The sequence below is a fragment of the Platalea leucorodia genome (assembly GCF_965183815.1).
Source record: "Platalea leucorodia genome assembly, chromosome: 21".
Lineage (NCBI taxonomy): Eukaryota > Metazoa > Chordata > Aves > Pelecaniformes > Threskiornithidae > Platalea > Platalea leucorodia.
In genome coordinates, this window is record NC_138843.1 from 5,266,263 (window position 1) to 5,291,675 (window position 25,413).

General features: G+C 43.4%; 1 protein-coding gene across 8 annotated transcripts in view; it reads right to left on the reverse strand.

The window, feature by feature from the left end:
- DOT1L (DOT1 like histone lysine methyltransferase) overlaps window positions 1-25,413 on the reverse strand; it is a 77,196-nt gene that overhangs the window by 14,921 nt on the left and 36,862 nt on the right. For 5 of the 8 annotated variants that reach the window (XM_082331053.1, XM_082331050.1, XM_082331057.1 and 2 more), the window contains 17 exons: window positions 24,026-24,081; window positions 21,245-21,324; window positions 19,823-19,891; window positions 16,786-16,892; window positions 15,746-15,787; window positions 14,191-14,274; window positions 13,221-13,455; window positions 12,669-12,782; window positions 11,104-11,195; window positions 8,114-8,215; window positions 7,378-7,515; window positions 6,655-6,780; window positions 5,360-5,841; window positions 4,974-5,097; window positions 4,048-4,194; window positions 2,525-2,651; window positions 504-1,117 (listed from right to left, as the gene is read on the reverse strand). In XM_082331053.1, coding sequence (XP_082187179.1) covers window positions 504-1,117; window positions 2,525-2,651; window positions 4,048-4,194; window positions 4,974-5,097; window positions 5,360-5,841; window positions 6,655-6,780; window positions 7,378-7,515; window positions 8,114-8,215; window positions 11,104-11,195; window positions 12,669-12,782; window positions 13,221-13,455; window positions 14,191-14,274; window positions 15,746-15,787; window positions 16,786-16,892; window positions 19,823-19,891; window positions 21,245-21,324; window positions 24,026-24,081 — 2,739 coding nt within the window. The remainder of the gene's footprint in view (window positions 1-503; window positions 1,118-2,524; window positions 2,652-4,047; window positions 4,195-4,973; window positions 5,098-5,359; window positions 5,842-6,654; window positions 6,781-7,377; window positions 7,516-8,113; window positions 8,216-11,103; window positions 11,196-12,668; window positions 12,783-13,220; window positions 13,456-14,190; window positions 14,275-15,745; window positions 15,788-16,785; window positions 16,893-19,822; window positions 19,892-21,244; window positions 21,325-24,025; window positions 24,082-25,413) is intronic. The other 3 variants (XM_082331052.1, XM_082331054.1, XM_082331051.1) reach the window with 3 other exon arrangements.

Consider the following 25,413-nt stretch of genomic DNA (forward strand, 5'->3'; position numbering starts at 1 on the left):
ACGTTTAAATACAGAAATGAAGATGTGGGATAACCACCCCCCCACCCCCCCCAAACTACCATTGCAGGATCACATGAACACAACTTGTATAGCTGGCTTAATTATGCAAGAATGCCATATGCTTCTGGCACTCTTACGCTATTTAGTCAATCTTAGCTTAAACTATTTTCAAAATATTTAACCTACAGCCTAAAAATCAACTTCACTGCAGAAACAAGGTCTTTGCCATAAGGGAAGAGATTATTTTTAATTTTTAATGCTCTGACAGCAAAGAACTTTTTGAAGATGTTCTACCTATACAGAAATAGTTCGCCAACTTTTCAGCAATCCTCTCGCCTCTCAGAGGGGCCACCTTCACAAAGGGTCTTCACGCCCATGCTAGCAACTAGCACTGCAACAGCCTGAGAGTACACTAAAGAACAGAACGGCTGAAGCTTATTTCTAATTCACAGAGCTTTCCCAGGCCCTTCTCTCTTGCTAGAGCTCTTCATTTTTGCCCTTACCATGGAGTTGATATTGAGCGGTGAACCTGATGGTTGCGTAAAGAGTCCAGACACAGTAGGTAAGGATTTGCGTTTAGGGGAGACCCCGGAGTTCCCGCTGAGATTCCCAGTAGAGGATCTCTTCCGCCGGCCTCGCTTCTTCCCGTCCTGCGCGTGTGCTTGGCCACAGTCCAGCCGAGCGCTCGTGGGCAGAGGACTGTGCTTGTTGGAAGGGGATTGTTTTACATGTCCTGTATTAGGAGAGATTGTAAAGATGATTCTTCTCTTGGCCTCGTTCTCAGGATCTGAAAACGCTGCATCAGACTGAAGATCCCCCTTTGTTCCTTCGGCAAACATCTTCTGAGCATCTGCATATTGCAATACCCCTACCAGGCTCTGGGAGGTGCCATTTAACCTGGGGCTTGTTGAGTGCTGGTGAGCAGGGGAGTTTTGCCCAGAGTTCCTTGACTGCATCATTAGCAAAGGATGTTGTGGAGTGGAACTCCGAGACCCTACTGAGTTAAACAGACTCCCAGAGTCGTCCAGAGCTGCCTGATCAACACTATGGTTAAGATGGGCTGGGCTGTTTGTAAGATTTCCATTGACTGCCACGGAGCCAGAAGAGTAAGAAAAACCTGTTGAAAGGGAAAGTATACATCATTGCTTCTGCTGAGTGATAGTTCACAGTGCTAGATTTCTGGGAGGACCGGGAGTGGTTTCAGCTCTACGTGCGTTAGATCAGCCAGCAGCCAGGTATTACACGGGAAACTGCACAGCTGCTTTTTACGCAGCGCAGTCAAGAACGTGGCTCTGTGTGCTGCCGGTTTCAGTTCGGGGTTAACGATTTTCACTACTCTTTGGCCAGTTCAGGAAAATTCATGTGTTGTATGGAGACATCCTATGCTCCACCCAGTTTTTAAATGGAATTCAAGTGTAAGTTTCTTTTGAGCTATTGTGCCTTTTGAAATCAGGGCTCCTCTACTCTCAACTCCTTCCTATCGTCAAGGAAACAGACGGCCAAATTCAGCCCCTTTCCTTCCCCAAAAAAGGAGGGACTGTGTCATCTATACAGCCCACCTCCTTCTCAAAATTAAACAAAAGGCTGTGGCTTAGGGAGTGACAGGGGATCTTCAAGGAAACTGTGGCAGAAGAATGCCGCATGGGAGGAAGCTTGGACAGGTATTTCTCCTGGTGTATCATAAATGGGTTTAGCGCTCTAGTAAGGCCTCGTCTCTGGGCTGTCTAAATGAAAGGGGTAGAAGGGAACATGGTATTGTTTTATGACAATGTTTTTTTTAAATACTTCATTGGTTTTATAGAAAACTGCAGCCAAGCCCTTCTTTGCAAAACAGATGCTAGAAACAACACAAGCCCCTCGAGGTGGTAAACATTACGAACAAATGCACTCTCTGATAGCTTCAGTATGCTAGAACCTACTTTTCCTGGTCCACAACATTTCCATATCCCAAATAGCTAAAGGCCACCATTTCAACAGATGAGTGAGTTCAGCAGCAATGTCCGCACTTAAAGGTACCCTCTTCCCGTTTGACCTTTCTTCCTACCCAGATACTTGTGCCTTTACAACTGCTCATGAGGCACCATTGTGACCTGCATCAAGAAACTCATTTTGCTATTAAAAAAACCTCCACCACCCTGTTAAATCAAACTTCTAAAGCCAGATCATCAGCTCACAGCATAGCTATGCAACACTTTGCCGGTTTGCCACACTGTTGAGGTAGGAATCTCTTAATCCACATAGAAGAATTTACAAAAGCAATTATTTATTTACACTGCAGGGTGCTGGAGTTCAGGTAAAGGCACGTCAAACCGATACTTTATGCCAAAATGCATCCAAGCTGTAGGCACATACTGTCCCAAAACATTATCATCCATGATTCTTTGGTCTCGTTACAAAACACACATTTTTCTAGCACTCTACTGCCTGAACGACCTGACAAAAAGCATTCGGAAAACTCCGATGCATGCACTTGGGGGTGCTGTCACGACAAGACAGCGCACCTTCGCGTAGATGAGGCTGTTACCTGAGGTAGCCAAAGCCAGTGGCTTGTTTCCAGCAGCATTGCTTACGCCATTATGAGAACTAGCACCAATCTGCTTTTCAAGTGTCGATGAGTCTCTACTCTGATGAACTGGGCTAGGTGTGCTTCTCTGGGGGGAGAGAAACAGGCGTTTTAGTACAGGAAGCATACTCAAAAGTCAACAGTTTAAACAAAATTCACATGCATTAGTAGATCTACCAAGGAAAGTGGCTCTACTTCCTAAATCTCCTAGATTTTGCTTGTTTTGAGAAAAACATAGATCTGCATGTTATGGGACAAAAATAAATACCGTGATTAATTATACTGCAATAGTATCCAGCACACAACAGATACCATGCAGACAGAGGGCAAACAGGCTCATCGTCCCAGAAAGTTTAGACTCAGGACAGCACCGCAATCAGAGCACGAACGCCTGTTTCACAGGCAGCCGGAAAAGAAACAAATGGTTGTACCATGTCCCCAAGCCTGCGCACACGAAGTTCCCCAAAACCACCCCAAACGAACATGAGATGCCTTAGGCTGTGTTCTCTGGTACGCTGTCTGAGGGTATGATCAACCAGGGGTGTCTCCCTAAAGCAGGCAAACCATTGTGAACTGGTAGCCTGAATAAACAACGTGTTGAAGTGAGAGATGCCATCCAGAGCTAACAGTCTCTCTCTCTGAGGACGTACGACTTCTGCTCGGAGCTGGGCAGACTGTAGTTCTGCTACAACTAAAAGCCTACAGCTGGAAAAAGATAATGGATTCAATACTATGAAACAACTCCAGCTTTCCAAATCTGGGATTGTAAGGCAGGCATTTGTGGATGGATTCTAAATTCACAGCTCTCATGTGAAAGCAGCAAACGTTTCTCAGTTCTCTACTGTAACACTTTTGTGACAAACATTTGTGAGAAATGGGACCAGGCTTTTTTAAACTTCTCTGCCACTGAGAGTAGCATGGGCTTAGCAGGATTCCAAAAAGAGACCGTCTCTAGTTGCTCTCTGCGGCTACAGAGCAGTCACTTGCACATGAGGTATTACAGCCTCAAGGCGCTATTCAAGTTCATCCTACACATGTACGTGATAACGGCAGACAATTTTGAGATGACCAAACTGAGGCAGAACAATTTGTCTCCCAGGGTCATGTAAGAAGGCAGGGGCTAAGAACAAACTGACACGTGTGATTCTCTGCTTTCACTGCCACAAACTCTCAGACTGCGCCTTTTCCACCCAGCCAGACGTTTAAGACTAGGATCTCTTGAGGCATGTACTTTACTTTCCTTCCTGGCTGAAATACCACCACCCCACAGACAAAAGAGAGTAAAAATCTACAGAATGACAGTAAAAATCTACAGAAGACAGTAAAAATCTAAGAGCCAGGAGGATGCATCCCAACAGCAGCCTCCCCCAAAGCATCGGACATTCGAGATTAGCAGCCCGCTAAGGATTCTGGTGCACAGCACCCCATTACTGCCCAGTGTGATTTTAGTTAGGGATGGAAAGTGTTGACAATCCCTTACTCACCACCTTCTCAACACGGCTAGGTAGGACTACGCTGGCCAGAGGGATACTAACAGGGAGTTTATTGGGCTGCACTGTGCTGAGAGGAATACTGATAGGTAGGCTGGTGATAGTTTCTCCATTACTCACAGAGGTTCTCTCTCTCAAAACCTGTAAATGCAAAAGAGAAAGTAATATTCTTAACTGCATGCTATTACTGAAAAGACTTTGTTGTCCCCCCCCGCCCTTTTTTCCTTAAAGAATTACACGATCAAGAGTGATGACTACATAGCAAGGACAGGACATGCATGGAGCTGCTTTGCTACCAACACCAGTCTACTGGGACAGCAATATCCCACTGCACAGAAATACGTAAATTAAAGCTACTGCTGGCCCCAAGCATAAGGAAAAGGATGCCTTAGGCAAGCTCATTTCCTAGTGTCTTTGTTAGAGCTCTGTGAAAAGCACTCATCTGACAGAACTCATATCTTGAGGCCCTCTGTACACAGAAGATGTAGTAGCCACAAATATTTCCATGATAACCTCCTATTGGAGGGCACCTGCGTTCTCTGAAATGAGACCAATATGATTCATGGCTGGACCAATTACGTGGATAATTTTTTTGTTATTTTTATTTTTTTAACCATGAAAGAGTCTACTTTTCAAGTTCAAGCAGACACACACCAGATCAAAGCGAAGTCCTACTGCGTTACTGGCACAGTTCATGTGCAAACCAATAACTCAGAGGGAAGCACGTCCTTCATGAGCACAGTATTCTCCTTCTCCAGCCAGCTCCTTTTTATTGTATCACACCTACTGTATTTTGTGTTGTTTTCCATGCCAAGCTGACCACAGAAAGGAGCATGCTTGCATTCCCTTCGTTCGGCCAACTTTTTCTTTGTCCTACCAGGTGTAATATCTGTGCACTTGAGCACCAGCAGATCTCTTACCTTCTCGCCTGCAATTGGTAAGGCCGCTGGGGAAGAGGGCCGAGTTTCCTGAGGACTCAGCTTTATGCCATTTGAAATACCAGGGCTTGGATATGTAAGGCCATTCTCTTTGACGTGGTCAGCTCTGGAACAGAAATGTACGATTGTCAGAATACAAAAGCTAAGGACTTCTCTTTTGCAAGGAATTCTTGTAACAAACTCAAGGCACTGTACCACCTTATTTGCCCAATCAGCTGTCACTGTTGGTTTTCCTGACAGAAAACTTTTACAAGTGTATAAAACTCCACTTTTAAAAGTATTTTTCCACAATCCAAATAAACCACCATTATGAAAAACAAGCAATAGACTACCCCTCCTTTCCCATCCCAGGAAATGATCACTCTCACCTCTGTATCTCATTAGTTGTTGCTTTTCCATTGACTGCATGGTCTTGATTCAAGTGTCTCCTCAGTGCTATTTTAGCTGGGGAAAACCTGGTATAATCAGGTAAGGACAAGCTTGTCATCTTGTCTGCCTTCTGTCTGCTGCTGTGGTTTGGGGTACACGGAACTATTTCTTGGTCCAGGTGAGAGGTGGTGTACTGAGGGGTGTTCTGCTTGGAAGAGGGCCTGCTAAAAGTGTTATGAATTTCATAGGGTGTAGCATGGCCGTTCATGGACAGTTCAGGGCTCATGCCGTTGATGTGGGGCATAGGAAACTTAGAGCATTCAAGCTCCAGGTGGAACCTGCTGTGATCGGCCTCAGGATCACGGCTCAAATGGTTTTTATTGCGTAGCTGTACTGACAGTGACTCATCAGACGGCGTGTACGATTTCAGCTGCATGAGCTCCTGCTGTCTTTGACTTTTCTCAAGTTCCACAATGCTGATCTTGAAATGAAGAGGGGGACAATGATTAAAGACCATACTTAAGAATTCTATCACATTACGGAGTTTTGCCTTGATACGCCTCTCAGGAAAAGTGGCCCCATTTCTGGGAACAACGCAAAACAATTGACCCACAATTTGAGAAACAAATTTCAACATGCTGCTCTGAGCTTGAGACTAAAAGGCGCAGGTAAGGGAAATGGCTCAGAGACTCTAAGAAAGCACCTTTCAGGTCTTGAAAGCAAACACAAAATATCTCCAACTTATATAGAGCATGGAGTAACTCGATACTGCCAGTCACTGAAGGCAACAGACACTCCATGTCAAGCCATCCAGCAAAGGGCTGGATTAGCTCTAGTGCTAATCTCACAGAGAAATTCTTCAGTCACAGGAGTTTCATTTCTTTTCACTATGGTAAGTGACATTCTGTGGGAACTGATTCCTGAATCAAGACATCAGAGCACACAGACGACATTATCATGAAGCCACACATTATGCAAATAAGCAGGACCTTTCTTTTCACCAGGTCATGCTTTTTAATTCTATTTCATGACAAACCATGATTCCTTCTTCCACAGCATTACCAAGGAATCGGGTCATAGCATCTACTTCCTTTAAAAGTTATCCACATCCTTATTCTTCAAGTTTACTAAAACTCTCTAATAAAAAGATTAGTCTCCAGGGGAGTGTAGGGGGAGAAAGGTGGGGGGGAAAAAACCCAGCCACCTAGCTTATCCCTTAACATCGTATTTAGTCAAATACCCTTAACTGGTCCGTTGCCCAAGAGCTACCCCAAGTTTGTTTCTTGCTCTCTACCTGCAATTCCAAACAGTGCTTTTGTTTCTCAGAAATCTGATTCTTCAACGCCTGCTTCTCTTTCAGCAAGTTCTCCAGTGACAACGTTGACCAATCCAGCTTCAGTTCTTCACACCGTGCTTTAAGCTGCAAAGACACAGGATAAACAGATCAAAAGACAACTTTCACCACTTCACCCAAGGTGCAAGCTGAAAGCCATGCACCTTTCAGCTGGATATGTGCAAGAAGCTGCTTGGTCCATTGAAAACTCCTCTCAGCTTAAGCCAAATGCCACCAAAATGGTCCTGTGGTCACCAACACAATGTGGCAGGAGGTGGCCGCATTCTTTCTAAAACCAGTGTTATCACCCAGCCTCCCTAACCACTTCCACATCCAGATTTCCCCCTCACCCACCTTAACAGTTTGAGTTACCAAGATGAACAACACGAGAGTTATGGCTACCACAAAGCAAGCACTGTACAAACGTCTTGGCCAGCAAGATCCAGATTCAGCGACAAGTGCACATACGGGTGCACAGCTGTTTAAGCGACACAGCTGAGGCCAGAGCCAACTGTCACCTCGGCGTTTCCCCCATCATTCTTGTTACAGAGGAGCTATAGCGGCGGGACAATTTTTCGTTTGTTAAGATACCTTGAAGTCAAGGCCAGCCCTCAGCTCGTGACCTGTTCTCCCTACACAAAGGGAAGCATCACCCTTCTACTCAGACACAAGCATTGTACACACCAGCTGTAAGCTCTGGTTCCTGAGTTCGCTGTTATCCTTCTCCAGCTGTTTCGTCTGTTCTTTCAGTTGCTGATTGTGAGCAGAGATTTCCTTCTGAGCCTGAATCAGGTCATTGTAGGTCAGAGCTTTAACTCCCAACTACAAGATGAAGGGTGAGAAGGAAAGAGATCATTCAATAAGGTCTTGACACCCTAATTCCAGACAACTGTCACATTCAAAAGTGACATTGAGGAGATCCGCAGAACTTATGCGGCTCACAGGAAGGCCCTCAGCATTCTCCAAGGCACTTTGTCATTGCTAGGGGATAACGAGGAAGGACAAAAGTACCTCACTTGGAGCTGCTGTTCCAGCAATTCAACTTTAAAACTGGCATTTAGTTTCTTGCCAGTCAGAAGAACGCTATTTTTGTAGAGAGCCACCACATTTCCTTCTGTGCTTCTGAACTTGCATTGGCAACACAGAGTTTGTTCAGCCAGCAGGGGATGCATCCTTTACTAAAATACCATAGTGGCTGTGGTCTGTCACCCCCTTCCCTTGGATACAGAGCGGCACACAACAATTTCAACAACAAAGATAAAACATAACTGAAGAGTGATACAGATTTCACATTATTTAGCATGATCTGCTGCAAAACAGAGGCTGAAGACCTGAGACTACTCTGGTCTTACTTATTTTTATCAAAACTGTTTGCGTGCAGATGACTAACAAGCATCCACTTCCACCAGATCGGGGCTACCTCATCAAGTTTCTGCTGAAAAAGACGTTTGATTTCCTCTTTCTGTGCCTGGCAGTGGGTGAATAACTGCTGTGCTGTCCCCAGTAGCTGAGCATTCTTTTCCTGGAAGAGGGAAGAGAGAAAATACAATTTTAGCACCAACTGCAGCACGGTCCACCTTAGTAAGATGTTTACACCTAGTTTGTATAGGAAGTTGGGAGGGAATCTGAGCTCAGAGGGGAGATGTATGAACTACTCCAGCTCTGTCTCCGACTTCTGCGAGCCTGTGTTTGTTAGTGTTCAACACGTGGTGAAGTTAAGTAAGCTGAAAAGAGCTTTTAAGTAGTTTTTTCTGCTATAGGGTAAATATAATCAGGACAGTCTTAAAAATTCATTTTTGATCTCCTAGTGCGTTGCAAAGAAATAGTAATAATCACATCCTACAGAGCAGAAATGGAACTGGAAAAGATTATCTGTATGAAATCTGTTACTAAACTGGGAACAGAATCTAAATCTCCAGAGTCCCAATTCAGAGTTTTCCTACACAATATTCATGGAAGACACGCAGTAAATGAAAATACACTGGGGGGGAGGTAGGAGGAAAGTCATAAATAAGCCAAACCACTTGTACTTCCAATGCCAAAATTACTTCAGTGGGCCACCTGACCCTTCCACTCGCAGAACATTTCCTGCCCATAACATTCCTTAACCAGACACTTGCTTACTCATTTCACGGTCGTGCACTATGTGAGCAGCAAAGGGCAAGGACAGGACTGGCTACAGAGTCTCATTTATTCAGTTCCCAATTGAAAGACGAGTGCAGCAAGAGCAGGCTCTGGAGATTACACTTTTCTCCAACTTTTGCTGCTGAGGCCAAACCGGAATTGTGCAGAAACCGAGCCATCGCTCCAGAAAAAGCGGAGGACAGGGGCGAAAAGCCCCTCGATCTTCCAAGCAATCCATGTTGTGAAGCGAAGCAGCAGCGCTGGCGAGTTCCACATGTGTGAGAAAACACAGGACCTGGCTAACAGCTCGTGTTGCCTCTTACGCCAAAGACTTGGGAAAACAGTTGAGTCACTGCAACGTTAAATGGACTGCCACAAGTGATGCCGAAAAAAATCATTTATGCTTTCAACATCAGTCATTTCATTCAGCCTTTACGAGCAGTGGAGCTGACAGCTCCATCTAAGGGTAATCTGGTGAACTAGCAGCTCACAGCATCTTGTTTATTTTAAAATCGTATTACAGAAATGTTTTTCTTGTACTTGAAAAACCTTCATGTAAAAGGGATTCATTAAATACAATATACAACAGCACCTCATCCAGCAAAGTTCTGCTTCTGCTTTTGTGAAGCTTAACTTGCCATGCTGTCAGCGTAACACTCCATTAAAAAATATTTTCATACTGAATTCCTCATTTTAATGTCTTAAAGTATGAAACAGCTGTTGGACACCAACACGGAGGGATTACTTTGCCACACTCTCAATTTATACTTTCAGCGTACAGCACAATACTTGCACGCTATCATTTCTCATGCTATTTTCTGTGCAAGGAGATAAATTAACGTTATGCTGACTTTCCTGACAAGTACAGAACAAGCAGCAAAATACGCTGCTTAAGGAAAAAGTTGAAAATTCGACGTGCTGTTTGACTGTGAAAACAAATGGAAACAACCATAGAAAAAAGGTTTGCATGAACACCACATCAGCATCAACCAATTCTCAGTAACAAATGGGGTGGCACAAATTAGCCTCTCTCATCTGGAAAAAGGGTTCCCACTATGGAAAACCCCATGAAACAACGCTACAGCTTTATGCTGACACTTTCACAAAGGCCACAGGGCAAAGGAAAGCTTCCACGGGGGCTACCAAAAGCTGGAATTGGCCAGAAGTTAAAGATTATTGTTGAGCTCTATGGGGAAAGCTTCCTCCATAGAAGTAGCAAGCACAGTCTCTCTCAGCAGGACTAATTTATAAAGCAATTAAATTATTCATTAATTGAGGTAAAGCAATACCAGAAGTGTTCAGTCAGTAAATCTCCTCCCTCTGCTGGGGAGATGGCTCCATAGCAGAGAAAAATGCCACACTTCACAGCTGCAGGGTTTTCTTTGCCTTTTCATGTATTTCAACTCACAACGTGGTAAATTTACACTTTGCCCACCAGTGTAATCTTAACACGTTAAGATTATCAATACTAAGGATGCTTCATTAAGTCTCTTAAGTCACTGATGACAGTTTGGGTTTTTTTTAATCTCATACTTCAATTTGTTACAAGTTTAATGAGGCATCCTGATGCTAGAGTACGCAATTAATTTAGGCTTCCCTACAGTGGTAAAGGAATAGGATGTCAAGAACCAGAAAATTCAGCTCCAAGAAATTAGTATCTGTGTGTTTTTCAAGATAGTCCTCATTCAAAGTTGCTACAACCTATAGCTAGATTAAGCACAATTAAATTATCTACGAGCAGTTTGACTTGCAGGATGCATCCATGAGCTTGCAGGATGAGTCCACGCAGGGAAGCCCCTCTAAGTGGAGGGCAGGAACGCATTCAGGCAGTGCCCACTGCTGGAGAGGCTGACCACCACCTCTTGCTCCTGTGACCCATGAGATACTTAGAGAAGAAAAGCAGCTGCCAATCCCAAATGGGAGAAGAGGACAGGGTTCAAGACACCAGCTTCCTGCATAGGTACACACAGCTTCGTGTCAAAATAGAGGAAGAAACAGAAATACTGAAGTGAGTCTTATTAGGTGGAGGGGCACCAGAGGGAAGAGGGGAGGCACATCTCTCCCAGTTTGCAGATGGGAAATTTAAGCACACAAAGACTGACCGAGGTAGCAATAAGATCCGCAGGTACAGTCATTCAGCCTAAGCATGACTCTGGTAGAGTCTTTATAATCGGCCTGGTGCAGCTGTTAAGCGTACACAATTTCGATCTCCAGCATTTTTCCCCCACATCTGAAGTATCTGGTAGTCTGGCAACTTTGTTTAGAAATGTTAAAAAGGACACCTACCTTTTCCTGCTCCAGTAACTGTTGCAGACTTGCTTTATACTGAGGTGTTTTCATGTACGCCATGAACTGCATGTACTGGATCTTAAAAGAGTCTGCAAAGTAAACAAGGAGGTGATACATTTCAAGTGAGAGAAAGTGCAATGCTCCTGTTTACCCCTACTTGCTCCCTTGACACCTCTCCCCCCTTTGCTCTCTCTTGCTTTTTATTTGGACTGTAAGTCAGACCAAGCCATTAAAGATCAATTTAGAACATGCTGAAAATCCATCTTCTGATGCAAGCTGAACACTTGGATCCATTAGCTACTTATAATAGGTACCCGAATGGAAGTCATGACAACGCATTCAAAAACGCAGAGGAAGATGATGGGCGCTAATGGTGTGTTTGCATGATGAAAGAGGAGTTGAACAGCTTTTAATGCACTGTAAGTAGAAATAATAAAAGAGATTAGCTGTAACAGCCAAAACTAGCCCTGAGCTGGGAGCACTCATTCTCCCAGCATCACAAGGCAGGGCTTGCTGTACTCCTCCTGCCTCCATACAGATGACAAGCTCTACACCCACAGTTACTCTGCCCTCCAAGGAGCACTTGCTTCTCATCGTCCTTCTATCTCCAGTCTCCTACTATGCAATAAACCTTCCTCCTCCCCAGCCCTCGCCGCTGGAGCCCTTTCATCGTAAAGGCAACCACACGATTAAGTCCAGTCTGCTGCAATCATAGGCAGCCAAAACACGTAAGAGAAGGTACGCAGACTTTTGCAGTGAGGTTTACTCCAGACAAGTGTCATTCTCCCCGCTCCCCACCACCACCCCGACATGAAACCTCCCTCTAACTCTTTTTCTCTTTCCCTGCACTCAGAAATCAGTCATAACTGTAAGACACCACAGCAAGAGAGCAGGAGTTAAGGACATCACAGATGCCCTTGGTCACTACATAGACAGGAACATTACATCAGATTCCCAGATGATCCTAGACTGGCTCATGCCCAATGCCAAAGGCCAGAAACAGCTGGGGGGGGGGGACACCAGAAGACCCAAAAAACCAAGTTCTTCTCCAAGTTTTTCCCTAAATCACCTCGCGCACGTGGAGCATATTTTCCAACCGCACCACCTTTGTGACCTCAAAAACTCAGACAGCATCTCATTTACTTTGCTCAAAGTTTTGCAGAGCAAATGGAGTCGTGTTCTCCAAGACTGCATCATTTAAGAATAAGAGAATGGTTTCATTTAAAATAAAGTTATTTCTGACTAGTCATTTCCATTTAAAGTTATTTTGGATTCCTGCTAAACCCAAGCTTATTTCCTTTTGTGCCAAAGGAGAGCTGAAACAATGTCAACAAACAAACGCAGACCACAACATCAACTTCAGCAGCAAGCAAGAGAAGAGACCTCGTGGTGATGCCAATAGAAGTGGGGCAGGCGGGGGAAGATGGGGGAGAAGCTATCCCCCTCTCCTGTTCAATATACAGCTTCCCAAGTGGCCCTTTGATTTACCATATGTAAAGGTTCTCTCTGCTCTCCAGGTAGAGGTTCCCATGACAAACGCGGTGACAACATCACAGCCTTACCTAGCAGCTTCTGTAGTGCAGGTGGGGTGGGTGTCACCAGTAGCTGGTTAGATGAATGCCGTTGCACTTTAGGAGGTAGTTGGTAATATGGACTATGAGGTGACTTGTATGCATCTAAAGAGAGAAACAAAGATAATCTTTCAGATTGCGAAAGTCAGTGTTTCTGGCAAGTGCTTTACCATTAGAAAGCATGTCATTTACAACGCAAGATCCAGTGACTTAGCTAGATCAACACCCTGCAACAAATTGCTTGGAAGGACATCTACAGTTTATCCTTAGAAGAGCAGCAGCAGAGAAGCTATCAGCCGCAGCTCAGCTCCAGCTTCTGGCCCAGCACCTACGGACAGATTCAATCACCATCTTCGCGCAGGGGCATACCCCCATCTCAAGGGGAGCTTTGCTTTGGTGGCAAGGGAGAAGTTATGACACAAAACCAAACTAAACCTAGCCATAAAGGAAAGATGACCTCCAAGCACGCGTTCAGAGCCTCAGATACTTGTCTACACTGGTGTGGCAGGGGGAGCCTTCTTCCACTGCCAGCCTTGAACTCACCCTGAGGAGAGGATGAAGATGTCTGTGAAACAGTTTGAGCATGCAGAAGTTCTAGTGCAGTTTGGTTCTTCTTGGTCTTGCGCTCTGTATTTGCAGTGTTCATTTTCTTGGGACGTCCTCGTTTCCTGCCTGCCATTTTCCTTCCTTTTTTACTCAGCTTTTTCTTCCGTGCTTTGGAGGGAGATGGCTTTTTAAGAGAATTTGCCCCAGCCTTTTCTTCTTCAGCACCAGAATCCTAAGAGATTTTTAAAAGCCAAAAGCTCTTTAGTCATTTCTACCTACATATGCAGCATTCCTTTTAAGCAAGCATTAATAACTTTGTGTAATAATGTTAGGAAAGCAAACTGATGCGTTGTAGTTAAATAACCTGCCAGTGAAATAGACCTGCTTGGGATAAGAGCTGTCCCCAGACCCAAGAAGTTGTGCTCATTCTCTTCTGGACTTACTCATTACAGAAAAGGAAATCTGTAACTGTTGTCTGAGAAAAGCTGATTATTCACCCTGTATTGACTATATTCCTCAACTGAATTTCATTAAAAAGTCAAAGTACATTCAATACTTTCTATTTTTGTGCATGAACAGTCACTGCATTTCTAACAGTGTGATGCAATGGAACGAGAAAGGAAACGAGTCTTTGCAAAAGAGACTCAGCACCCTTTGAACTCCATTCAATAGGTTATGACTCAGGGGAAGCTCTGGAAGCTGGTGCTGAAGGTAAGCAAGGCTGGACAGCCAACTGTGCTATTCATCTTGCAATACCTTTTTTCCAGAATTAGTGGTGCAATTCCCAAGTGCCGCTTTTATTAAGTCACTCCATCATATTTTTGTCCGCAGCAACAGCTATACCAGTTTACATGTTCAGAACAAACACAACCTTCCCACAGAATCAGGCCTTTCCTGACACAGATTATGCATTCATGCACAGCTAAAGAGAAAACACATTTACTCTACGAAAATGCAGGATGTTCACCTTGTTTTCTTGAACCTTCGTTGGAGTAGTTGTGTTGCTCTTATTTTCTCTTTGTTGACGACGTCTAGCTGCCTCTTGTTCCTCCTGGATAAATGTTTTAAAAGACTTAAGAATTTGGTCATATATTTATCACTTTTAAATACAGAGCACTGTGTTTCCCAGCTTAATCTTCCACAAGAGCTAGGTGTAAGTGCTCTTATCATACAATGCCTAATTAATAATAAAAAAAAAATTTTAAAAAAAAAAAAAAAAAAAAACTTGTTACCGGTAAGGGAAAAAACTTGCCCTGCCTCAGGCAACACTCAGTGGGAAAAGGAAGATAAATGCAAGTCACCCTTTTGCACTGCGCTACCTACTGTAAGGGGTTTCAAACATGCAGCCACAGGGCAAAGGAGATTAAGCCCCAACCTCTTCCCTTATTCTGCCCCTCGCAATCCCACCCCCCAGATCACACACTGATGTTACAGGGTTTGTTTTTGGGGTTTTGTTTGTTTGTTTGTTTGTTTTTTAAACTATTAAATATTTCAATAGCTTTACCTACACCCCCAATATTTCATGTATTGCTACATCAATTTAAAAATCTTACATGACTTGAAATGGCAAAGCCATTAATCATCATGTAATTCAAGTTTAGCCAAGTCTGTAGAGGAGACGAAAAAAAGCAACTTTTAAGCTTGATTTTCTACTAGGCAGCAAGGACGGGAAATTTCAAAGAGCTCACTCAAAGCCTTTCTTGTACCTTCCAGGTGAGGTTTAATTTGCATAAGAATTCTGGCAATTCCAACATTTCAATTCAAGCAAGTTATCAACTAGACCGTACAAATGGCAGATTTAAATAGCCTCCCCATTAAAAGCAGAGAAGTTCAACAGTATATGGATGCCACTCTGCATTTTTTCTTTTGACTCTGAGAAGTCTCTTTTCTCCCAAGTTTGAATTCAGCAGTCTGAAACAACCCGATCTCAAAGCTACCGTTAGTCTGCTCTCAAGACTTACGAAGCAAGTCACTCGGAAGACTAATATTCACCTGAAGTTTTAAATTAAGTGGCCTCCCTTAATTCTCTTACTGGGAATACCAGCCTCGTCGGTTGTTTCAGATTAATATAGCCCAGCACAGTCTCAAAAATCCTCTGGCATTTTAATTCCAAATGTGATAGCACAGACTGCAGCAACTGACAACACATTTCATGTCTCAGATAGCACGCCCCAGAAGTAACACCTCAGAGTGCTCTTCAGCTTCATTTTCATGACAGATTCAAACTATCATTTCCTTCTTTAACTTCAGTTCTTTAACGAACAAATAGATCTTTACAGACCTCCAGTGCAAGGGAAAAGCGCCTTGCGGCTGCCCCATTAACTCTCTATTAGAAAGCTCTTGAACATGATGGCATTAGTGCTTGATGGTATCTGATGCTTCACTTCAATTAGCTCCACACCTACGTTCCTTGCTTATCAAGAAAATTTGATTTTCCATCAATTCTGTCCATCTTTAACTAAATTCCTCATAGCAGCTGCTCCATCGTTTTGAGTTTTCTACAGAAAATGACTGAAACTTACCCTGAGTTTTGGATTTTTGAGACTAGAAAAGTAGTTTTCAAGCTGAAAATAGAAAGATAAGATAGTCATTTTCAAAGTCACGACAGACGAGTACATAAGAACAAAATATTCGCTTAAGACAAATGCAGAACTGCAGAAATTCTGACTGGTTTTCTTCTGATAAGCTACATCAAGAAGCCATTGACTTTCATTCTTTTTAGTGACACAGACACGCTGTGTAGCAGGACATAATCCAAGCCTCAACAAGGTTTTATCATCTTCACCACTGCCTATCCTTGTTTCAAAGCTTTGTGTCACATATCTCCACTCAGCAGAAGGTTATTTTCAATGAAGCTACTTCACTCTTGTCCTCCGCTACAATATTTATCTGTACTCTAGCATATTCTTTAACAAAAGCATTATTAGACTACAGCTGACTTAGAAAAACAGTCTTACTATCACACTGCAAAAAACTCAGTGTGGGAATAAACTATTTCTCCACAAAAGTTTACTTTTCTACAGGGTTGTTTCTGTTTTAACCGAAAAAAAAACCAGGGAATGCATCAGCATTGTTATGGAGCTTTGTCTGGTTCTACAACAACTGAAAGTTCAACTAAAATTGAGATTTACTGCTTGAATATGATAGAATGAAATGCTCTGTACACCACAAAGCAAACCGAAGAATTAAAGACCCACCGAGTCTTTACTCAGTGTGGAAGCTACAGCACAAGACCACCGTTCGTTCTGCATAGTTGCATATTCTGGAGTACGAGAAGGAATTATTCTTGTAAATCTATGCACCTTCAACAAATTAACAGACTCCATAGCACTGTCCGTAACCGCAGTGTTTGTGTAAGATGCTGCACCGCAGCAGCCAGAGGCTAAGCCGTGCAGTATGATCCGCACATCCGCACAGATTGAACTGGGGAAGCGCACCTGTTCCCATTAGGTGTGCTCCAGGTCTGTAAATATGCAAACGAATATGAAAACAATTCCCAAGAACAAGGATCTGAAGTTGGCATGTTGATTCCAGAGATTTACTGGCCCGTATTTATACTCACTATGGTTCGGTCAATAGTATGCAGGTAGTAAGAAACTGGTTTCCCGGTCCATGACACCGACCCTTTCAGTGGTGATAGCTCCACAACTCTCATTATAGTGCCAATATCTAAAGGAAGAAAGGCAAGTTAGGGAACCAAAGCTCGCTCAGCTTGCCGCTCAGTTCTACTCGGCTGAAACTCGCCATGCAACAGTAAAGGCATATTCAAAACAAAAAGATATTTTTTTTTTTATTCAGACAGCAATGTCCTAGAAGAAAGCACTGCAGTGAGTTTAAAAGGCAATTTCTTGTTCTCTTGCTACGTGCACCCTACAGAAAGCCTAAGAAATTTGGAAGATCTACATTTCATTTCTTCGGAGATAGTCAGCCATTCTAGACTAAAATTACGCGCTAGTGCAAGCTTTTAACAAATGAAACTTTCCTGTGTCTCAGAGACAATTTTCACAAGGAACCAGCGACAACACATCTGTAGTAACAGGCAGGATTTAATTAGACAGAACCAGTAACAGAACATCATTAGATCCAACCCATGTAAACTGTAACTGCACTATATTTGGACTGGGGACAAACATGGTTTATATTTGCTTTCTTGCCTATATTTGTTTTGTTCCCTAGAATTAATAGGCATGGGATGTGTCTAAGCATTTCCATAACCACTGAACACTGAGTGAGTGGCATGACTGCAGAAGAAATTATTCTAATTAAATAGAAAATTACCCAGAAGAGTCAAAAAGCAAGGTTTAGGATTCAGCAACTTCAACCACTATTTTAACCACATTATAATACTTGTTTTGGTTTGTCCCAACCCTTTCCACATTTCCATTTCTTTTGCCAGATGGAACTATTAAGGACAAAAATGGTACTGAGAAAAAGTGTTGCCTGCTTCTTAAAGCTTTATCTTTTCCACCATATTTTTAAAATTATTTAACTGTTCATACTTGATACCAAAACATTACAGATAGCCAGACAAGCCACGTGACTCGAATCATACTCAGGCACAAAAAAAAAACCCCGCTGAATAAAAGTCTCGTGAAAAATCTTGTAGGGCAGCAGCATAAGGCTAGCACGGCAGAGTGAAATCGCCTTCCCGGCACGTGAAGGACATTGGCCACGTTTGATGCCACGAGCTGTGAGTGGATGACGTTTCCCTGGAAGCATCCCTTCGAACAGGCCGTTCAGACTGGAAGAAGCCCCAGGCCTAGTACAGCCCACGCATGCTCATTTGATCTCGGTATTTCCCGAAGACAGTATGGTCACAGAATGGGATTAAGGTGTAAAATTTATTCCCACAATTTTCCCTTGCTGTTTGTAGCATACGAAGGTAATTTCTTTTCAGGACGTCTTATCTGAATCCCTGGAACAGTTTCCTGTTAGCGGAAGCTATTATCTATTCTTATGCTAAGCAATCTCATTCACCCAAATTTTAATCAGCTATCTCTATATAATTTTGAACATCAACATTCACATTAAGCATTAAATAATAGTTGATATATAAAACTTCAGCATTCTAGAAAACATTCCCAATGAATTCACATTGGGGTGAAAGCTGAAATAGGATAACGAATTGGCTCAACTGGTAGTCATAATCTGGGCTTTTATTAGGTTAAAAAAGTAGTACACATTGGGCCCTTCGTGTCCCCAACACGTTTTTAATAACTGCAGTCTCCCAAAGTTAGCAAAGAGAGAGATAACGAAATGGTCAGAAGCCAGGAAAGAAAAGGCTTTAGAGGCCAAAAAAATTTATTTACGTAGGCAGGTCTCCCAATTAAACCTCGGACGTGCCGCCCTATATTTCATCTAGTTCTAGTGTGCTGTAAAAGAGGTGGGAGGCTTTACTTAGGTGCTCTTTGTCTTATCAGCAAACCGACAGACTGATCTCAGCTCTCTGGAGGTTTGAGGATTTCCAGGAGTACCACTCGGCCTTTTTTTCCTTTTCTTTTCAAGTACATGTCCACAAAGGATCGGCAAACCAGGACCCAACAGTAATAAGGTTCCAAAGAATCAGATGCCACAGAAGAGAGTATCAAACAGGACGGAAAAGGGCAGCTTTGGGTGTCCAAGGCACAGGACGTTCACAACAATTCAAGCTTAGTAAAAGTAACTCACAATGGCACTATTTCAGTGAAATGCCTTAATGACAGTCTTCAAATTACTATTCTTGAAAAGCAGTTTACCATGAGTGTCAGGCCAAAAACAGAAAACACAGCTTGAGATTTGTAACTCAGTATGTTCCTTGCCATGTTTGCACAAGGAGGGGAATAAGGCATTTTTTAAATTTAGGGAATGTTTTGCATTGGGGACAGTAAATATGTGTAAAACCCAGCTTGGATCGTTCTTTTGCTTGAAAAATTTCAACAATAAAAATTGAAAAAAGGTCAGAAGCAAAACCAACAACACAGGGCGTTAGTAATCTCAAAAACTCATTAAGCTGCAGTTCACATACTTGCAAAGGACAACATTGGCAAATATCAAGTCTGCTATGTTCAGAAGAGAAGAAAACCACAAAACTTTGTTGGCAATAAAACAGACACAGCAACTGGGCATTTATGGGGTCGGTCTGTTTGATCAATTTACAGCACAGAAGGCATTTAGAGTTGAACATTTCAGCTTCTAAGCCTTACAAATCACGACTGGTGAGATTCACCTGTCCAAATTTAGACAGCTACGGTATAAGGAACTCGCATACAAGTTAGTCACTGCAGCTCTTTGTAGTTAAAGAAATGAATCACGCCCTTGAAACACCTTATTTCTCTTCGACTATAAAAGATGCCCAGCCAGGGAAACACTGACATTATAGACATCTAAACGCAGCGGGATAAACCCCATAACAACCTGCCTGTTTGTTCCAGTGTTGGGTGGGGTTTTTTTGTTTGTTTGATTTTAAATACATGTCACTTTGGCATGTATGCTGTAATAATACAATAGCATTTTTCTACTTACTTACACAACTGTTTAAAGAGCAACAAAAACCCACTACGGACATGTTCAGATAATGAATACACCATGATTGTAACGAACAATAAAAAGGGCAATCATACCGCTCAAGTTTCGACTGTTAATTCTAAAATTCAGAGGTGCAAAAGGTTTTGAGGACACAATTCTCCCACCTGGAAAAGAAAAAAAAACAAAACACCAAACCAAAGTCAGCTACCACTGTTTCTCCTGGAAATGACTACTTATTAAATATAACCCAGTACAGAGCCCTAAAGAGGAGCCCTAATAAAACTGCCACTTGAATATCTTTACAAATACTTAAAGCTCATTCTGACAGCATCCAAGAAATCAATACATTAGTCCTGCTAGGTAGCTACGAGGTGACACCTCAAGGATCACTTTAAAATGACGGATCTTACAACACTTCAAAAAAAAAAAGAGTGCATTAATTCTCAGTGGCAATCTATAGAAAATTCAATTAGGAACACCACTATCTCATTCCTAGTTAGTGTCTTTTATACACAAGCCCCCAAAGCCCTTTTATTTGAAAGAACGCTGATCTCCATTTCACAGCTATTTGCGGTCATTCGGCCCAAGGCACAGAGCCCGAGCGCCTTCTGGGAAGAGAACCAAGGTTTCTCCATTTTGTAAAGAGGGCTTGAACCTTCCCCACCTTGCTGCTTCTCTCAAGCCACCACTAAACGAAAGTTTAAAAAAAAAAAAAAAACAAAACACACAACCAACCACTGGAATTAAAGACGACAGCTTGAGTTTGGGGGTTTTACGGTTTGCAACAGAGCCCAAAAGTCACATTATTTACTTCAGCACAAAGCTGTACTATGGGAAGCCACAGCTTCTTTGTTCATGCCACACATTTTTCTTTTCAGAAATGCTTATTTTTTTAATTTCTGCCATAACCAAATAGAATCGCTACTTATCCAAGCGGTTAAGAGGAAAGAAAAGAGACACCTCAGGCAATGTAAGGGCCACAGCGGGGTTACCGGGCATCCCCGGTCACTAGCGTCTGCAGTGCGACTCCCCAAGAAGCACACGAGACATCCAGTGACAGTGTCCCCATTTTAATACTTATTAGTTAACACCCAGTACTAAACGTGACAACTCCAAACAGGAGAACCCAGGAAGCAAACTGAGTATGCAATTACAGAAATCGGATATACAAAGCCACGCCTATGCAGTCAGGGAGCTCTGCAGTCTTGGCCGTTGCACGTTTTGTCGGCTCCCGTAACAGGTAAGGAAGGACCGGCCGCTCCTCCCACCCCAGCAGAGCTCTGCAGAGCCTTCACGTGCAGGGCTACTTCCCAGTAACCAGGTAGGTCTGAGTAGATACTAAGACGGGAAGTAAAAAGCCCAAGAAATACGCGTTGCGGTGCAGAGGCTTGTCCGCAAGGCACAGAACGCAACCCACCAACCTGGCTGCTGATGGCTGTAACTAAGCCCTTACCACCACCAGCTCCCACAGCCAGCAGGAAACCAATGGAAAAAAGGTTTTAAGTTCGATTTGTTACCTTCCTTCATGTTCGCAAATCGCTCCTTCAGTTGGTGATCCACCTCAGGACCAAAGGCAAAATTATTCACAAAAATAACACTGCAAGATAATGGTCTAGTTAATGAACAGGGACAGGCAAATGGCACCCAAGTATACACACACACCCGCCCCCCACAACCACAAGTCACAGTCACTTACAGCCTTTGCAGCCACTTATGAAACCAAAAAACACTGCTTGTCCCTGACTATACAGCTTCTTCCATCGAGCAAAACGCTTTCTTCTTGCATAGTGACAGAAAACAGTACCTTACCTTTAGCATTCACAGACACTGCCCACATAATTACATTTAAAAAAATGTTAAAGGCATCCTGCTCTGGCAGCTCCTCTCAGCATACAGCTGAATTTTGCACCGTAAGTTTCAACATAAAACAACGTGCAAAGTGTTTTCACCCCTCTGCCATGGTGAGATCAAACACCAACACAGCAACTCCCAACACACTCACAGCAGTTAATCCACACATGCAAAACAACACTCCAACACAACAGACGCACATTTCATCCCGTTACTTCTTCACGTGCATTTGAAATATTACAGCAAAATATCAAAATATCATTTTCTCTTCTAGCTCTAAATTCCCCCCTAATGCAAAAAGACAGCTGACATCTCTCAGCACGTTTCCCCTGTCCTAAACCCAGCACTCCACCCTAACCCACAACGGAGGATTTGCATCTTTCTGGGTTAGGAAATCCAACGAGGGGGTTTTGTTCCTGAAAAAAAGCAGTCATATGGAAACAAAGAAACCTGCACATCGAATCACACAAATGATAAAAATGTTTGGGAAAGAAACAGAACACATCACAACTTAAAAAGAAATACCCCTTTATTTTTAAGAGCTTGGGCCTGGTCTGATTGTCCCCGGTGCCCATTTCCTACCAGCTGGCAACAAGAGTCCTCAACATCTCCTGGAAGCCGTTGAGCACCCTGCACACACGAACTGTGAAAGCCATTCTGGCATATTGTTTCAACATGAAGAACTGATTTCTTTGCAAGAGGTCTGTTTGCAAACTCCCCTCCTAGTGCCTCCACACATGAAACATATTCAACAAGGACACTGAGTTTAAGAGCAGCAGCCAAAGCTATTAAAAACCACGGATGAAAAAAATGTTTATAGACCAAGGAAAAAAAAAAGTTATTCTTGCTACGCCTTGCTCTTGGAAATTTGGGAAACCCTGCCTGGCAAGTAAGGCTAGCAGGGGTTTCTTCCTCCTCCTTCCCACCACGTGCCAAAAAAGAGCCCTTGCAAAAGAGCCAAGCATATTAACGGGACTAGAAAACATCCAGGAAAGGAAGGGAAAAAGACATGGCTTGCCAGATAGATTTTTTTTTTTTTAGTGTTCATTCTGGCACAATGTTTTGCATGCACATGACAGAAGCACAGGAGCCCCCAGGCCACCTTGCCTTCAGCCCTCTTTTCAGCACGTACTGCTACGCCGCAGGTACAGCTACCCACGGCGCCGCACAGCCTGCTCACGTGCCAGTGCTCGGCCACGGAGAAGCGTGTTCTGGTACGGATGCACCCTTCCCTCCAGAGCCTGGCCGCCGGGCGACGCTCACGGGAAGGGTGACGCTTCAACTCACGCTCTAAGATTGGATGGCTCCAATGTGAATTCCTCAGACAATCTGCTGTCTCATTAGATAGAGCAGACGCTGAACAGTTGGCACACTCGGAACAAACACAAACACCTAACAGTTGTGAGCAAAAAAACTACTTCTTTTTGGATTTCTGTATCGGACAGCAAGGTGGCTGTGGAGCAGCAGGCATAGAGTTAGCTGCATACCATACAAAATAAACATCTAGCAGCATTTCTGCGTGCAGTTAGATGTACTTCAGCTAAAAATTTAAAAAAAAAAAAAAATTAAATTTGTTCCAAGGAAAGCTGCACAGACAGCAGAGGAGCACGCATTTGGAATAGCAAGCAACAAACCAAAACCCCGCTATGCTGCAAGGCTGGGACGAGTCTGTCCACAAATTAAAAGGCACCTCCAGAAGTTTAAGTGAGGTACATAATAATGCAAAAGTCATCAGCCTGGCGGACGCCTTCTCGATGGAGTGCTCTTAAAACAGTGTCTTGGAAGCAATCCATAGATTGCCACAACGAGCCCTCTCTGACAACTGTCTTCCATTTCCCCACATAACAGGGTGGCCCAGAAGGTCATACAAAAATAAAGACTTTTTTTCCTGTCCATAAGGCTGAAAGAAGGCAAAGCCTTTAAAAATACATAAGAATATTTTATGCTTTTAACAAATTTACTTCCTTTTTGCTACCATCAAAAAGGAGTTTAAGCCTCTGAGCAGATGTTCATAGAAATAATCTTCAAGACAATCAGCTTAAATGAACTCCCAATTTAAGTTGGAACAGACCCACTTGGGTCTTTTGCTTTTTTTAAATGGAAAGTGAGCCCAGCTGTACACACCAATGGCCAGGATAACCAGTGTTTTGCCAGAATCACTGACACGAGCTACAAGGGTATGCAAAACAAACAGAGGTTTATACTTCTCTGTATAACCAGAATTTATCTTGGATGCACCCTTGTATGTAATATCGTGGGACGTGCATTTAAACCCATTCCTCAAGTCAGAAAACAGGATCTAAAGAGGCCAGTATAAAAGTTGGCAGATAGACTTTTGGTATTTGCTATGGAAATTCTATATAAAAAGCTGGCCAGCCTCCCAGTTTCCATTATACAAACTCCCAAATATTCAGTTCATAAAGCAGCATTCAATTGCTGTACTGTACCTTGTGTTTGCAATTCTCTCTCTCCATTCTTCTGAGAGGAAGTCACCTCTTTCCAGCTTAAAAAAAGACAAAGAACACAAAAAACCACACACACACACACGAGTTAACATTGTTCCTTTCTGCTCCGTATCCCTTTTCCTTTGGAGAAGGCCAAGCATGCTGTACCAGCTCAGTGATACTACTACAAACAAGCGAAGTCTTTAGGAAATACCGAGGAGACGAAGCACCCAGAGCTCAGGAGCTGGCTCTGCCCGTTCCTCGGGTCCCGGAGGTGCCTCCCTCTCTGCTCCCACCCTCGGCTGCTCTCCTGCCACGGGATCAACAGGGAAGGGTCTCCAGGTATCACCAATGCCCTGTGAAGACTGTGCTCCATGGAGAAGCCAGCAATGCCATACAGGACCCGTACCAGAAACGATCAGCGAATGCCTCCTCAAGTCCCCGCTGTGCTCCGGTCAGCCCCTCTTAGCTGAGGGGGAACCGGAGCAAAGAGATTCGGCACAGCGCTTGCTGGGAACACTGGCTTGTAATTCAGGCTCGTGTTGCAATGGACAGACAAGCATCTGACTCTTCCATGGTACTAAATATAAATCTTGAATGCTTCTAACACATTCAAGTCAGAAATCAAGTAACAAAGGCCTTATTTGAAAATAATTATAGTTACAGCTTCAGTGACTTATATAGTACCTTTCTGATGAAACCACATCAAGTCCCAGGTTAATACCCACAACTACGTAGCTTTTCCACAGATTAACATTTTCTCAGTCGTGCTTTTGAAATGAGAGAAGAATCTATGGGCCATGCTGTTTTGCTGTGCCACAAGTAAGGCAGAAGGAGGGTTGGGGAAGGAAGATAAGAGGAAGAAAGAAAAAATAATATGCACCTATATAATTAATGATGATGATGACACACTTTGAAGGGACAAGTAAGATGATGGCTTATATGAGAACCTCAGGAACATCAAAGCAAAGACAGTGACTGCTTAGCATCCTTTTTCTGCATATATTCCTTTGTATGGAAAGAAGTGAGCGTTTCACATGCCAGCACTTATTCTCGTTTAGTGACAACTCAAACAGAACTGCCTGCACTGCGACACAGACACACTCAGGCTACTTCCAAACCTCGCTAGCTAAGCCAGGACGCCTCTCTCAGGGAAGCGCCGGAGCCTGGTGGCTTCCACCGCAGCTTTCTCTTCCCAGCAGAGCAGCCCAACGCCACGGAAGGGATGACGAACGGAGGTAAACCTGTCTGAGCCATTGTGAAGGGCAAAGCCACAGCTGCCAACAGGAATGGGTCTGCTTCTCGGGAGGAAAGGAGGGGGGAAAAAAAAATAAGCCAAGAAGAAGTCCAAATGCCCTGCTGCTACACGCTGCGCAAGAGGGCTGAGAAAA